The sequence below is a fragment of the Scyliorhinus torazame genome, chromosome 22, assembly GCF_047496885.1.
Source record: "Scyliorhinus torazame isolate Kashiwa2021f chromosome 22, sScyTor2.1, whole genome shotgun sequence".
Lineage (NCBI taxonomy): Eukaryota > Metazoa > Chordata > Chondrichthyes > Carcharhiniformes > Scyliorhinidae > Scyliorhinus > Scyliorhinus torazame.
This window is the reverse complement of record NC_092728.1, coordinates 97,932,388-97,948,304: the sequence shown is the minus strand read 5'-3', so window position 1 is coordinate 97,948,304 and position 15,917 is coordinate 97,932,388. Positions and strand designations below refer to the sequence as shown.

Genomic DNA, 15,917 nt, shown 5'->3' with positions numbered 1-15,917 from the left:
GTAGGTAATACATTTACAGGCTGGACCTATGACATATGGATTGAGGCGCAGAATCCAGGCTGGCGCAGTGCAGTATCGCGGGAGTGCTGCATTGTTGGAGGTGCCGTCTGTCGGATCAGGTTAAACCGAGGCACCAGGTGGGCGCATTAGATTTTGTGGCATTATTCGGAGAAGGGAGGGGGTGTTTTCCCAGTTTCCAAGCCAATGTTTGTCCCTCAAACAGAGTTACAAATAGGCTATCTGGTCATTAATTTCATTGCTGCCTTTGGGGTCTTGCTGTGCATAAATTGGCTGCCACATTCCCCGCATTACACGAGTGCCAGAAAAGTGCTTGATTCGCTGTAAAGCACTTGGGGGGGGGGTCTCAAGGTTTTGCCCGGCAGTATAAAAACATTATTATTTCAAAGCTTTCAAATTTAATACAGACATTATATCAAAATATAAGACAATGCCAACTGCATTGAAAAGACAGTGACGGGAATCGGGGAATGGAAGAAAGAAAAGGAAAAGGTGTAGGAAGGTCACTGAAGGTAACCTGCAGGGCTCTGTGTGGTTTTTCATCTCTGACCGCTGCTTACCCCAAGCCTTCGCTGCCCTTTGCTGGCTGCCTGGTGCGACTGAATTTTCCTGAGCGTTATCGTGTAAATGGCGCCATCTTCGGTCTCCTCGCCAATCTCCTGCGCAGCGCTCTGAAAAGGAAACAAGGCAGTGAGTGTGATTTCCCCCCCGCAGCCGAATAGCACGCCGGGAAGCCTGGGCAACTCAGTTACGTTTGTGCTTCGCCTCTTCTTGTTTTCGCACAATTTGAATGTCATGGGTGCTGGAGGATTTGTAAAGAAAACACACCGCTTGTTCAGGGTGCTATTGGTGCCAACTGCTAAATCAGAACACTGTGACCTGCTGCTATTGTTAACTTGAGATACAGGTAAATTAATGGGAACATGGATTAAAGTCTTAGCCATTTGAGGTTCCAGTTCTTTGTACTCTTTCATGGGATACAGGCATTGCTGGGCAAATCTTGCCTGCATTTGTTACCCATCCCTATTTACCATTGAAAAGAGTGGCTTACTCGGCCATTTCAGAGTCAACCCTATTGCTGTGGGTCTGGAGTCACATGTAGGCCAGACCGGGTAAGCACAGCAGATTTCCTTCCCCAACAGTGAGCCAGATGGGTTTCTAACAACAATCGGGGACAACTGTCATAGTCACCATTACTGACATTAACGTTATTATTCCCAATTTATTAACTGAATTTACATTCTACCAGCTGCTGTGTGGGATTTGAATCTAGTGTCTCCAGAACATTAGCCTTCGGGTTACCAGGCTAGTCACATAACCACGACACTACCATCGCCCCTCGCACCTAATTAGCACACCACAACATCATTCCCAAGCAATGCTGGTACAACACTAAATCAGACTAGCAGGGTCTGATACTCCCCACTCGCCTGGATGAGTACGGCTCCAGAAACACTCATCCAGCTCAGAACAGTCCATGTGATTGGTACCCCATCCACCACCTTAAAAGTGGTAATTTCAGTGATATTACCACTATGCCACCGTCTCCCCTTTGGGGACACAGGTAGCTGCCTGATCCTATGCCTGGCATCTGTAGGGGTTTCGAGGAAGGGCGAGATGAGGCTTGGTTAGGATGTCTTCTGTCACTAGGTCACCAGCAATAAGCAAGGTCACTGATGAAGACTGGCCACGTGGATGCGGTACAGAGGACTGCGAACATCATAGGACCCGTGCCCCAGTTGGAGTAGGGTTGCTGACTGCGGTTGGACCAATACCTGGAGGCTTAGCCATCACATTTAATTCCCAGAAACTCCCGGGCAATTCTGGAGGGTTAGCAACCCGATAATTTTGAGCCAGCACTTTCGGGGGGGGGGGGGGGGGGGGGGGGGGGGGGGCAGAGCCCTCATCATCTCAATAACATCATTGCCAAACAGTAGGCACTCAGGTTGTAACAATACATGCAGGGTCAACCAATTCGTAATGAAACCTGTTCAAATAAACAATGATGAACTAGCCCTTCAGAAATGAAGTGCTGCTTGCTCCATACACAATAAAGACTTCCTTGCCTCTCCTCTCATCCACCTGGGAACATCACCACAATAAGAGACTGTCCGCAAATCACATTGCTTTTACAGTATGAGAAAGAGAGGGGAATCCTAGACATTTTGTGTTGTATCAATTGATCAAATTTCACCGTTAAACTTTTCAGGAGAAGTAGGCTAGGGGGGGGGGGGGGATGTAACTATGAACCTTTGTACACATGGATGAGATTTAGGGATGGTGCCTAGCACCACAATCTGAAACCCGGCCTTGCTGTGCACGCGTGAGCAGTGTGGGAACTTTCAGTCAAACATCAATGAGCTCTTGCTGTATGTCAGTATTTATTCCTCAATCGTCATGTCAACTCCTTTAAAAAAGTTCCTGGACCTGTACCTGAAAGGTTACGGACTAAGTGCTGGAAAGTGGGATTAACATGAGCAGCTGGGAGGGCGGCACGGTGATTAGCACTGCTGCCTCGCGGCGCCGAGGATGCTGGCTGGTCTCCATGTGGAGTTTGCACATTCTCCCCATGTCTGCGTGGGTCTCACCCCCCACAACTCAAAAAAAGATGTGCAGGGTAGGTGGATTGGCCACACTAAATTGTCCCTTAATTGGCAAAAAAAATAATTGGGTACTCTAAATTATTTTTATAATTTGCGGCTGGTTTCCTTTTTTTCCCCCACTTTTTGTGGCCAGTGCAAACTCAAGGGGCTGAATGGCCTCATTCTGCACCATAACTTTTCTCTGGTCCCACATGATGTTTGCTGTAAATGGATATTCAGCGGATGATTCAGCTTCTCGGGAACGTGCGATTACCTGGATACTGCAGGTCTGTTGTTACAAAATGTAAATACTCATGAGCTGCAGGGGGTGTGGCTATTATTCATGTTGTTGAATAAATACGGCCTTGCCAACTTCACTCACATCTCATCGAGTCCCAATTTGTACGTTTTATAGGTCCTGGGTGGATTCTTCCTGTTAAAAGGATGTTTTTAATCTTCCCTTCGGACCATTTAAAAAAGATTGTTCCTTACACGTTGCTCTGGTCCGAATATATATGTTTATATATTCATAACCATGAGGGGTTGGAACAGAGTGGATAGAGAGACGTTGTTCCCATTGGCAGAGGGGCCAAGAACAAGAGGGCGCCGATTTAGGGTGACTGGCAGAAGAGGCAGGGGTGGCATGAGGATGAACGGCCATTGTGCAGCGGGTGGCTGGGATATGGGCAGCTGGATGCTCCGTGGCTCCGCGCCGAAATCGTGTATGGCGTGGGGGCAGAGAATCGATATTTACGCATCAATTGTGCCCGCCGCCGCTCCCGCGATTGTCCGGTCCCAGAGAATCGCTCGCGCGCAGATTATGCGGGGCCATTGACAGACTGATTCTCCGGGCAAAACTGACCGAGTTCCCGACGGCGTGGTTCCAACCACGTATTGCCGGTCTGGAACCTGGGGTGACTCCGCAGACTCAGTCTGCGGCCGCCCTGGTGGGGGGCAGGGGGATCGAGCACCGGGGGGGGGGGGCCCTCATGGGCGGCCGGGCAGCGATCGGGCTGCTCGGATCCGCGGGCGCACGCCATCGCGGGGGTGCCTACGTTGTCGATGTCGGGCCGCGTTCTGAGTCTGCCACGGCACACCCGCTGCAGGCCACCACCATCCACATGCGCGGACTCCCGACCCGTATCCGCAGCCAGAGTTGCGAGAAGCACTCCGGGGCCCTGCCAGCCCCTACAGGTAAGTGAATCGCTCTTGACTTTTTTAAGGAAAGTCAAGAGTGAAACGCCAGCGTTTTTACGCCGATGTGGGGACATAGCCCCATTTTGGGAGAATCCAGCCCGGAGTGCGCTGCCTGAGGGTGCGGTGGAGGCGGATTCAATGAATACTTTCAAAAGCAAATCAGATAGGCAGCTGAAGGAGAGGAAATTGTAGGTCTACGGGAGAAAGGAGCGGCAGAGCTAAAGGCACTATGTAAATGCAAGTTGCAGTACGGACGGGTGCACCCAGAGAAGAGTGCATGACATCTGCATTCAGCGCTTGGCCCTACTTCTATTTAGAATGGGTGCTATTTGTGTGAAACCCGTCAACAGTTAAAGGAGCAGTCTCCTTTCTGAGAGGACTGTCGCTGCACAGTCCGGAGAGCAGTCTCTCTTCTATTCTGCATTTTCCTTCACACCCAAATTAAGAATTTGCTAAATCATGCACACAGTCTGTAATTAAAAAAAACAGGACTAGACTTCACTGGCAGGTGAACCTATCGAACTGAACATTTGCACATTGAATCACCGAAACATCTCCCACTGTTCGTCGTGTGCACAGTCCAGCGTCTGTTATCTTGGAAAAAACAGCAAGCACCCCCTGCGTCTGGTATTTCCCACTACTGTCACTGAGATAACCAGTTAATGTGGCTCTGGTGATATTAGTTGAGAGGTGAATCTAATCGAGGACGCTATGGGAAACTCCCAGCTCTTAATTGTACTGTTTTGTCTTACAGGAAGCCCTGTGTAGAGGTCCGGTTTAAAGCCTCTACACTTTACTAGACAATGATAATAAACACTGCCTTGCCACAAAGGTGCATAGATTTATTTATTGTTTTACACAGGAAATTATTTTAGTCTGGAAAGCACTACTACCTCAAAGGAAATGGGGAAGAAGATTCAATAGTAACTTCCAAGAGGGAATTGGATAAATACTTGAAGGATGGAAAGAATTGCAAGGTTAGGAGGAAAGAGCAAAGGAGTGAGAGCAATAGCCCGAAAGAAAAGAGGCAGGACGGGTCAAATGATCTCACTGCGTGCTGTATAATTCTAGACTTGCTATGGCATCAACTCCGCACACATAAAGGGTAGCATGTGGCACAGTGGTTAGTACTGGGACTGCGGCGCTGAGGACCCGGGTTCGAATCCCGGCCCTGGGTCACTGTCCGTGTGGAATTTGCACATTCTCCCCGTGCCTGCGTGGATTTCACCCCCACAACCCAAAGATGTGCAGGTTAGGTGGATTGGCCACGCTAAACTGCCCCTTAATTGGGAAAAAAATAATTGGGTACTCTTTTAAAAAAAAAACTCCGCACGCATAGATTGTGAAAAGGCCAGTTTGCATGAGGTACTGTAAAAATAATTGACAAAGCAATTAGCTGTTAGCAATGAGTAGGTGTGTTTTCCCTGAAACCCTCTTGTGGCCATTGAGTGGCTGAAGGTTTCAATGTGAGTGCAGGGGTTGAATCGCCACTCCAAGCCCTCTTTGATCTTTAACAACAAGCAGACATGGTGACAAATAACATCCTTTACAAAGATTGGTTACAGCATAGACGGAGCCCATTTGGCCCATTACGTCAGTGCCAGCTCTCTTCAAGAGGAATTTAGCTAGTCCCATTCCACTGCAACATTTTTCCCTCCAGCTGCTTATCCGGTTGCCCAGCTGAATCAGCCCCTGCCACCCTCTCAGGCAGTGCATTCCAGATCCTAAACACTCGTTGCATTAAAACGTTTTTGCCCAGGTTACTTTTGGCTCTTTCGCCAATCATCTTAGACCCGAGTCTTCTGATTCTCAACCCTTCCATCAATGGGACCCCTCTGATGTCTTTGCATCCATAACCCTTGTGATGAATGGAAGGATTTCAGATATATTGTACTGTATGTATTTGGTGCAGTCAGGCTAAAAAGTGTGTGTGTGAATGAGTGTGTGACCGCTGCCGTATCGCTTTTAAAGAATCCTGGTTTGAAAGGCTTTTGGGGCCAGAGGTGCAATTAAGGCATAGTAAAAGCTTGGGCCAATAGAGATTTTTTTGGGGATTAAGGGGATTCCCTGTGGAGGTAATTAGATGTGTTTCAGCTTGGTAAGATAATGTAATTAATTGGAGGAGTTATGTTTTTAGACATTTTGCAGAAAAGCAGTCAGTTGAGTTTTAGATTGAGATGTGAGCAGAAGTCCAGCATCCGCTCTCAGTGCAGTTCAGTTAAAGATATGTCTGTAGACAGACTAGCAGTTTCTTTCCAAGCTGCTCAGAATTGTGTGATTGTGTGAGCTGAAACAAGCTGAGAAGTAGCTTCTGAGAAAATCCAGCCTGAGTTTCTGTACGGTTCTGATAAGATTCAGGGGCGGGATTCTCCGATCCCCCGTCAGGTCGGAGAATCGCCGGGGGCTGGCGTGAATCCCGCCCCCGCCGTGTCCCAAAGTTTCCGCCACCAGATATTTGGCGGGGGCGGAAATCGTGCGGGCGGGCCTGTGCCGTGGGGGCACTCTTTTTCTTCCGCCTTCGCCATGGTCTTCACTATGGCGGAGGCGGAAGAGACCCCCTCCCCTGCGCATGCGCGGGGATGACGTCACCAGCCACTGACGCTCCCGCGCATGCACGGACCCACGTCGCCCGGTGAAGACCTTTCGGCCCCGGCTGGCGTGGCGCCAAAGGCCTTTCCCGCCAGCCGGTGGAACGGAAACCGCTCCGGCGCGGGCCTAGCCCCTCAAGGTGAGGGTTTGGCCCCTAAAGGTGCGGATTCCGCACCTTTGGGGCGGCCCAACGCCGGAGTGGTTCCCCCCGTTCCATTACGCCGGGACCACCCCGCCCCACCAGGTAGGGGAGAATCCCGCCCCAGGTCTTTTCTTTAAAGAAGTGTCAAAAGATCTCCCTTTCTTTAAATAGATTATCCAGACATCTCTGGAAAGCAGATATTCCTGAGTACTAACTGTATTTAAAAGTGGATTGAGAGCTGCGGTGGGTTATTTTTGTTGTTTGAGTGGTAATAAAGATAACAGGTAAGGGTTATTGTGTCACTGTATTGTTTAAGGGGTAAGTGTAAGTTATTTTCTTGTGTGATGTTAAAGATATTTAAATACTGTGTTAGTAATAAAGTTTGTTTTAATATACCATATCCCTATTTTGCATGAAATCACTCCTGGAGCGAAGTATCCTTTCCTCCATCATACAAAATTAAAATAAAATATTGAGGGTTTTGTCCAGTATCCCGGCCACTGTTGGGGTTTTGTACGGGATCGTAATACCCTTTGGATAAAAGAATTACAAACTTTCGCAACCCCCTCTGAGTGAGCTAAGTTGGTTTACCCTCTATTCTCAAGGGGCTACAAGCCAGGTTTATGACAACCGATATCATTCTGGTGAACCTGCACTATACTCCCTCCCACTGACTGGCCCAGGGACCCAATGTAAATAAAGGTTGGGTCCGATCGGCTCTCAAACCTCCTCCTCTGTGATCAACCATCTAGTGAACCAGCAAACATGACAACTTCCTTTTCCAGAAGAGTTGTGCCTCATAATTGAAAGCAGTATTCCAGGTGGGGTTCGAAAAAGGTCATGTACAACTGAAACATCACTGCCTTCCCTTCATAGTCCAACTCCCCAAGATAAAGGCCAACATTCCATTAATCTATCAAGTGGTTCTGGGAAGTGTCTGCACGGGACACAGGTTAGAATCGGATTCAGCAGTGACATGCCCACTCTATGATCAGAATACTTGAAACTGCCTGGGTTAGATTTATTACTCAACCAATACCACCAGAGACAAAGTGACTGACTGTTCATCTTACTGCTGCCAGATGTGTTAGCCAAGACAACAAGAACAAATTGCATTTCTAGGGCACCGTTACCATGGTGAAACATCCCGAGTTCTAAACAGGAGTGATTCGGGACGTTTTAATTGGATCAACTCTCGTTCTTCTCGACTCCAGGGAATATAGACTGGGGCTGGGATTTTCCGGCCATGCTGGGGCGGGTTTTCCCGTGGTGGATGCAGCGATGCCATTCAAATCTCCATCGACTTCGGCAGGACGGGAAGATCCCGCTGGAGGGAGAGGCTGGAAAATCCCACCCCTAATCTATTCAGCCTCTTTTTATAGAGCAATCCCCTCAGCCCAGGAACATGTTTAATGAACATGTGTTAACTCTCTGGAACAAGTGTATCCTTCCTTAGGTAAACAGACTAACTGCTCTCAGCTCTCCAGGTATAGGCATACCAATGCTCAGTTTGCTTGTAGTGAGGCTTCTTCACTCTGATATGGACGAACGCACTGCTGCCCCACAGCACCAGAGACCCAGGTTCAATTCTGGCCTCGGATGACATAGACATAGACATAGAATTCAGAGTGCAGAAGGAGGCCGTTCGGCCCATCGGGTCTGCACTAGCTCTTGGAAAGAGCACCCAACCCAAGGTCAACACCTCCACCCTATCCCCATAACCCAGTAACCCCACCCAACACTAAGGGCAATTTTGGACACTAAGGGCAATTTATCATGGCCAATCCACCTAACCTGCACATCTTTGGACTGTGGGAGGAAACCGGAGCACCCGGAGGAAACCCACGCAGACACGGGGAGGATGTGCAGACTCCGCACAGACAGAGACCCAAGCCGGGAATTGAATCTGGGACCCTGGAGCTGTGAAGCAATTGTGCTATCCACAATGCTACCGTGCTGTGTGGAGTTTGCGTGGGTTTTTTCCGGGTGTTCCGGTTGCCTGCCACAGTCCAAAGATGTGAGGGCAGGTGAATTGGCCATGCTAAATTGCCCCTTAGTGTCCAAGAATGTGTAGGTTAGGTAGGGTTATGGGGACGGGGGAAGAGGAGTGGGCCTTGATGGGGTGCTCTTTCAGAGGGTCGGTGCCGACTCAATGGGCCAAATGGCCTCCTTCAGTGCTGTAGGAATTCTATTCTATTCTAAACATCAATCTTTTTGTAACAGAAGCTAACAGACCATTTGCCTTCGTGTTTTGCGTTGAGTCCCTGCGGTCGCAAACACTCCCGTCTCCCACTGTTCACAAATAGAGATTGTCAGCCCACAGCATTGCCCCCATCACCCGAATTGATTGACCAATGTCCTCAGAAGGAAACGAAAACGAAGACAGCGTGGAAGCAATCTGTGAGCTGAGCAGTTTCAATATTTCTTTTGGTCCTTGGTTTTGCCGTAGTTTTGTTCTGCTGACCAGCACGAGTGGCATGACTGGGACTTTCACATTTCAGAAGTGCGTGCGGTTGCTAATTTTACGACTGTTTGGTCTCTGCAGCTCACTAAAGTCTGACACAATCGTGACTATAAAGAACTTCTACAAAATCAGCTTCACGGAGAGTTGATGAAATGTCAAAAATACTTCCCCTTATTCCGCCCCCCCCCGCGCAAGGGGCTGTTATTTCTGGGATGTCCTTTTCCACAGATACCACTTCTCCTTCCGCCACTGCGTTTATTTTTGCCCTCCATCCTCGTGCTTCATGTGACCGGCCGGGGTTTCCCCTCACTAAGATGTGTCACGGCTGCTGCCTCAGTTCTACAAATGATTGCACAGTGGCCAAGTGGAGGAATAACCAGCTTGCAGACTTCTCTGGACAAGAACTTGCACTGACACAGTGCCCATCGTGTAGTTAAACACCCCCCGAGCCATTTCACGTGAGCTCACGCCTCAATGTCAGTTGCTCCAAGGTAACCTGGAGATGAAGGGAGGGTGCAATTCTTGAACCAAGGGCGCGATTCTCCGACCCCCCGCCGGGTTGGAGAATCGCCGGGGGCTGGCGTGAATCCCGCCCCCGCCGTGTCCCGAATTCTCCGCCACCGGATATTCGGCGGGGGTGGGAATCGCGCCAGTTGGCGGGCCCCCCCTCGGCGATTCTCCGGATGGGCCGAAGTCCCGCTGCTAGAATGCCTGTCCCGCCGGCGTGGATTAAACCACCTCTCTTACCGGCGGGACAAGGTGGCGCGGGCGGGCTCCAGGGTCCTGGGGGGGGGGGGCGCGATCTGGCCCCGGGGGGTGCCCCCACGGTGGCCTGGCCCGCGATCGGGGCCCACCGATCCGCGGGCGGGCCTGTGCCGTGGGGGGCACTCTTTTCCTTCCGCCTTCGCCACGGTCTCCACCATGGCGGAGGCGGAAGAGACCCCCTCCACTGCGCATGCGCGGGGATGCCGTGAGCGGCCGCTAACGCTCCCGCGCATGCGCCGCCCGGCAATGTCATTTCTGCGCCAGCTGGCGGGGAAATGACGTCACCAAAGGCCTTTCCCACCAGCTGGCGGGGCGGAAATCAGTCCGGCGCAGGCCTAGCCCCTCAAAGTTAGGGCTCGGCCGCTCAAGGGGCGGAGGATTCCACACCTTTGGGGCGGCGCGATGCCAGACTGATTTGTGCCGTTTTTGGCGCCGGTCATTGCGCCGATTACAGAGAATTTCGCCCCATGTGCGCCTTTACATAGACTGGTGACACGTGATTCAGACTGACGCTCCCAGTGCGGTACCAAGGGTAAAGGTAAAGTCGCCATAGTCTCAGATGACCGAAGGCTGTTTTCCCTTTGAAGGGGTAGAGCTGACTGGTGGTGATTTAACCTGAGCGTCACTGCACCTCAGGCGAGGTTGAGAAGTCGGGACTTTCATAAATAACCTCAACCGGTACGGGAATTGAACCTGCGCTGCTGGCCTTCTTCTGCATCATGAACCACTGTCCAGTCAACTGAGCTAAACCAATTCACCTATCCTGCACATTTTTGGGTTGAGGGGTGAGATCCACACAGACACGGGGAGAATGTGCAAACTCCATTAAATACAAATCCCAGTGCTTCAGTGCAGTGCTGAGGGAGTGTCGCAGGTCCCCAACATCTTCCAATCTGATGTTAAACTAAGACTCCCCTACGGCTTTTTAAAAAAAAGATTCTAATGTCACCATTCGAAAGAAAAGAGCAGTTTGCCCAGTGACCTGGCGAGCATTATTCCCTCAAACAAGAATATCAGCTTGCTTTCCCGTGCGTGGGATCCTGCTGTGCACAAACTGGCAGCTGCGGTTACAGATTTCAGAGCGGCTACATTTCAAAGGTAGTTCATGTGAGGGCTTTGAGAAAATTGTCAAGGGCGTGACGAGGCGCTGTGTCAATGCAATCTGTCCGTGTCTCAGCATTTGGTGAACCAGAAGATTTCTGGAAAGCACATTACGCATGATGATATTTACTGGATTCCTTCCTGCTTTAGTTTATGGAAGGATTTAACTGTGGTTACAATTTCCATTCGTTCACTCGTTCAGCACTGTACAAACACAAACACAGAGACATACGCGCATAAACGCATGTACAGAAACACAGTCACAATATACACAGTCTCACACACAGGCACACACACATCACGTACTTGTGACAGATTAAATCCAACACCTTTAGCTCTTAGGAAAATATATTATAATAATCTTTATTAGTGTCACAAGTAGGCTCACATTAACACTCCAATGAAGTTACTGTGAGAATCCCCATTTGTTTTCTTTCCTTAATGAAAGGACCTCTACAAGTACTGTCACTGCTTCACACCTTCGTCCCTTGAGAACTTGCCAGATGAGACATCATGGCTACAATAAATATTTGTCACCCAAATCGATCTTTTCGACATAAAATTAAGCATCCATTTCCTGTCAATGAAAAACTTTCCTTTCCAGATTAATTCTATAGATTGGCTGGCAGGTATTAGGGTTCTGCCCTACTCTCCTTCTTTGTGGCCACTCTGGACTCTAGAGGTATCAATAGCCCTCCTTGCCACCACCAAACGGTCATTCAATGTGTGCAAGCTGAGAGAGGAAGCATTCCCAGTGAAGGGTTCAGAGGAGTAGGTGCCCCGGGGTCAACATTTCCCTTCCACTGTCCAAAGAAATAGTTAGCAATATCCTGAACTACCACCCACCCCTATGAGCATCAGGCAGCCAGCACCGTACAGGGGGTTTATCGCGGACCTTTCTGTATTGACCATTGTGGGAATCACAGAAATAAGGCCTGAAATTGACTCCATCTATAGAAGCAATAGGCAGCATTCACCCTGGGTGATCGGGTCACCTCTCCCTATCGCCGACAGACAGTGGAACGGAGGATCCGGCCAATGCTGTTGTCAATCATTGGAGACTGACCTTAAAATGAAGTAAGAGGCATGGAGAGAACTGAACCCTGCATACCTGCTCCCCACCAGCCCTGAGCTTGACGCGGGCATTATTAGCTAGCCCAAGGGGGAAAAGTAAATTACCTCCCAGCACTGACACCCCAGATCTTGGCAAGCACAGTGAATAAATAGGAACGGTAATCACATCTGTCGTCAGCCAGACGTGCCTTTGGCACCCGCGGTGGGGAACTTTCTGGAAGAGTCATTCCAAAGAATCCCCGAAACACCCTTCAATTAAGTTAAATTCCAATGTTTGCATAACCTGGAGGAAACACAGCCCAGTTCTGCTGTCTGTGTTTTCCAGGCCGAGAACAGATTATGCCACGGGGATGAGAGATGCAGACAGTTCTGCTGTCCAACATTCCTCAGGAACCCACAATAACAAGTTGTGAGGTTTGTGGAAATATTGAACATCAGAGCTGCTGCTTTACTTTGCATTAAATCACCTTCTCTTATAAACTCTCGGAGTCCCGGACTTTCAGTATAATTCATCTCTGGTACAATTGGGAAAATAAAATTCCATGGCCATTTTCTTTTGCTTTCTCAGTTCCTCCCCCTCGTCACGGTGCATTAAGGTTCAATACATGATTTAATACATAAATTGTAAGGTTTAATATGCAAGGTTTAATGCCGTAATAAGCGGCACTGTGGGACAGTCATTAGCACTGCTGCCTCACAGCGCCAAGGACGCGGGTTCAATTCCGGCCATGGGCCACTGTCTGTGTGGAGATTGCACGTTCTCCTCGTGTCTGCTTGGGTTCCCTCTTGGTGCTCAGGTTTCCTCCCACAATCCAAAGATGTATGGGGTAGGTGGATTGGCCATGATAAATTGCCGCCTAGTGTCAGGGATGTGCAGGTTAGATTACGGGGATGGACATGGCTCGAGTGCATGGTTGGTGCAGACTCGATGGGCCAAATGGCCTCCTTCTGCACTGTAGGGATTCTATGATGATGATCACCTGAGGTGGCCTCTTTCTGTTGGGGTTCTGCTCCACAGGTTGCACCCACTCCCCAGTACAGGTTAAGTCATTAGCCATAGATCACGAGGGACCATAAACATCGCTCCATGTTATAGAAAGAGACAAGTCATAGCGTTTTCAAGCACAAAAGGGAGGCCCTTTGGCCAAAGTGCTTGAGGAGCGCCACTCTACATCAAGTATGGGGAAGGCATGGGGCAATCCTCCGTGAGCTTCTACGGCCGACACAGGGCATGAAGCTTATTGTTGTCATTGTTCTATACTACAGTCTAGCCACCTAGCTAACCAAGCCCCATATCAACATAAAGGGGTCAGTCAGTCTTCACATGGGAGCCTTGACCTCAGCCCTGGGTCAGTCAGCAGCTCTCTCACCTCTGGTTCGAGTCCAGAGACTTCAGCACACAACCGTGAGCCATTGAAATCCATGTTCACCAGAACGGGACCAGAAAGAAAGGCTGGAATAATTTGGCCCCCGATGCAGCACCGGGGAGGGGTGGAGGGGGTCCCGGGGTGGGGCGGGGGGGAGGGGGGGGCACTGTTGAAAATGCCATTTTTATCCTGCCTGAAATGTAAAACCTGCACCGTATTTGCCCTTTTAGGCAGATCCCGTGGCAACTGTTTTGAAGAAGAGCAGGGCAGTTATCCATCGTGTCCTGGCCAATATTTATCCCTCAGTCCACATCGCTGAGACAGATGATCTGGTCATTACTGCATCGCTGTTTGTGGGAGCTTACTGTGCGCAAATTGGCTGCCATGTTTCCTACATCAGAACAATGATTACACTTCACTTCAAAATTACTCCGTTGGCTGTGTGGTAATACCAGGTATTGCAGTACCTGAGAGGTGGATGACCATTGGCTAGACCTAGGAGTCTACCATTGGCTAACGTACATAGCTCCGCCCTGAGAGGCGGGGTATAAGAACCAATGCTGTCCCAGCAGCGTTCACTTTCTGTATCGAAGCTGCTGGGTACAGTTCTAGCTGATTAAAGCCTATTAGTTATGACTCACCTTGTCTCGAGAGTAATTGATTGTGCATCAGGCTGTAAAACATTTTGGTACGGTCTATGGTTGTACAAGTCGCCATACAAATGCAAATTATTTCCTTTAGATGGCAAGCATCACGAGACAATCTGACTGTGAGCGATCCAAACTGAGCTCTTCACCCAATATTTGGATAAGGCACGTTCTGGCATGGGAACCTGGGCGGTTGGTCAAGCCCATTTGCTAACTCAGAAGCAGTTAAATCAATTGTGGCTGTTATATTGTTAGATTATGCCAATATGATTTAGGAAGCAAATGTGTAATGTGTATGTGTGCGCTACTCACTGCGCTAACATCGAGTGTGTCAATCTGCAGCACATGGTATGAGCTGAGGAATACATTCGCTGAAGCTCCAGCAACTGAGCATTTAGATGCGCGGCTACCTTGAACTTCTGGGAACCACAGGACATGACAGTGGCGCCATCTTCCTCTCCAGCTAACCCAGCGAAGATCAAGACTCGTCCTTTCTCGATCTCTGCAGCCCAGTCCCAACTGCGCAGCGCCCTTAATAACTAGACCATTCGGGGAGCGAGGACAATCTTTAGATTCCTGTTACGCCTTTCGTCCTCTCCTGCCCCCCCACCACCACCATCATCAGCCCCCCCTCCCCACCACCCATCCTTTGAATATTCAAAGTATCATCTTGCATCATTGAATTTGCCTATGTATGTGGTTGCGCTCCGAAAGATAGTGATTGAAAACAAACCTGTTGGACTTTAACCTGGTGCTGTAAGACTTCTTACTGTGCCCCCCCCAGTCCAACGGCGGCATCCCCACATCACCTTTAACCAACGTAAGAGACACATTTTCGTGCCGGTGCTCCTTATATATTTAAGGAGGAGACAAGGCAACCAGGCAAGAGAACACAAACTCTGTGGGCTGCTGCAATATCGCAGCCCAAAAACTCTAAAACATCAAGAGAAAAATAATCTCATCCCAGAGCTGATTTTCAGATGAATGCAGCTCGCTGATGTCCGAATGTATCCGCGGCACTGTTAAGAGTCATAGGTCTTCTCAATTACTGAATGCTAATGCTGACAAATCACAAATTCATATTCACAATTCCACTGTTAATGTACAGTTTGATGTCCCTCAATAATCCCTGTGCACTCTCCAAAACCCAGTTGAAGATCACATGACTAGTTGCATTCATAGGTTGCACCAATTGCCGCACACAATACCCGGTCTATGAGAGCAGATTTTCAAAAACACATTCACTCAATCATGTATTGTTATCTTGTTCAGCGCAGGCCTGACAAATAGGCCGAGGCTTTCAACCAAATACAGGGACACTGAAAGAAATGTAAGCACGCTGCAGTTTTTCTCCTCCTCTCTGTAGCAGAGGAGTACAGGCTGGTGTCAATGAGATACAGTGACTGAGTCACCCTGGAACAGGCACGAATATACTGAAAAAAAGAGGAGCTTTCTCAAAACACGGGCAGCCTGTTAATCAACGTGTAGCAGTGTGAAGGAAGGACAGACCCTCTTTTCTTTCCTCGACCATCGGCACTCACAAAGACAAGCACAAACCCCCTCTATTTTTCTCTCCCACCCCTCTCCCGCCGAGAGCGGAGATGGAGGCCGGCCTAACAGTGAATTTCTTTTCTTCTCTTCCAACCCCACTTTCTGCTCCGTTGTTGTGTCAGGAAACCCCAGTGCCATGGCCAAGTGTTCATTCTCTTTGGTGAGCTCAGACAACAACAACTTACATTTACACAGCGCCTTTGGCACAGCGAAACGCCCTTCATAGGAGCAGCTGTCAAAGGCAAATGGAGAAGCTTGATGAAAGCTTTAAGTGAGGGCGGCGCGTGGAGTAGTGGTTAGCAATGCTGCCTACGGCGCTGAGGACCCAGGTTCGAATCCTGGCTCTGGGCCACTGTCCGTGTGGAGTTTGCACATTCTCCCCATGTCTGCGTGGGTTTCGCCCCCACAACCCAAAAATGT

General features: G+C 49.4%; 1 protein-coding gene across 4 annotated transcripts in view; it reads right to left on the bottom strand.

Annotated features, from left to right (window-relative positions):
- Positions 1–15,917, bottom strand: part of LOC140399255 (ral guanine nucleotide dissociation stimulator-like) — a 183,856-nt gene that overhangs the window by 37,678 nt on the left and 130,261 nt on the right. For all 4 annotated transcript variants that reach the window (XM_072488696.1, XM_072488694.1, XM_072488697.1 and 1 more), the window contains exon 2: positions 579–689. In XM_072488696.1, the coding sequence (XP_072344797.1) occupies positions 579–689 (111 nt within the window). The remainder of the gene's footprint in view (positions 1–578; positions 690–15,917) is intronic.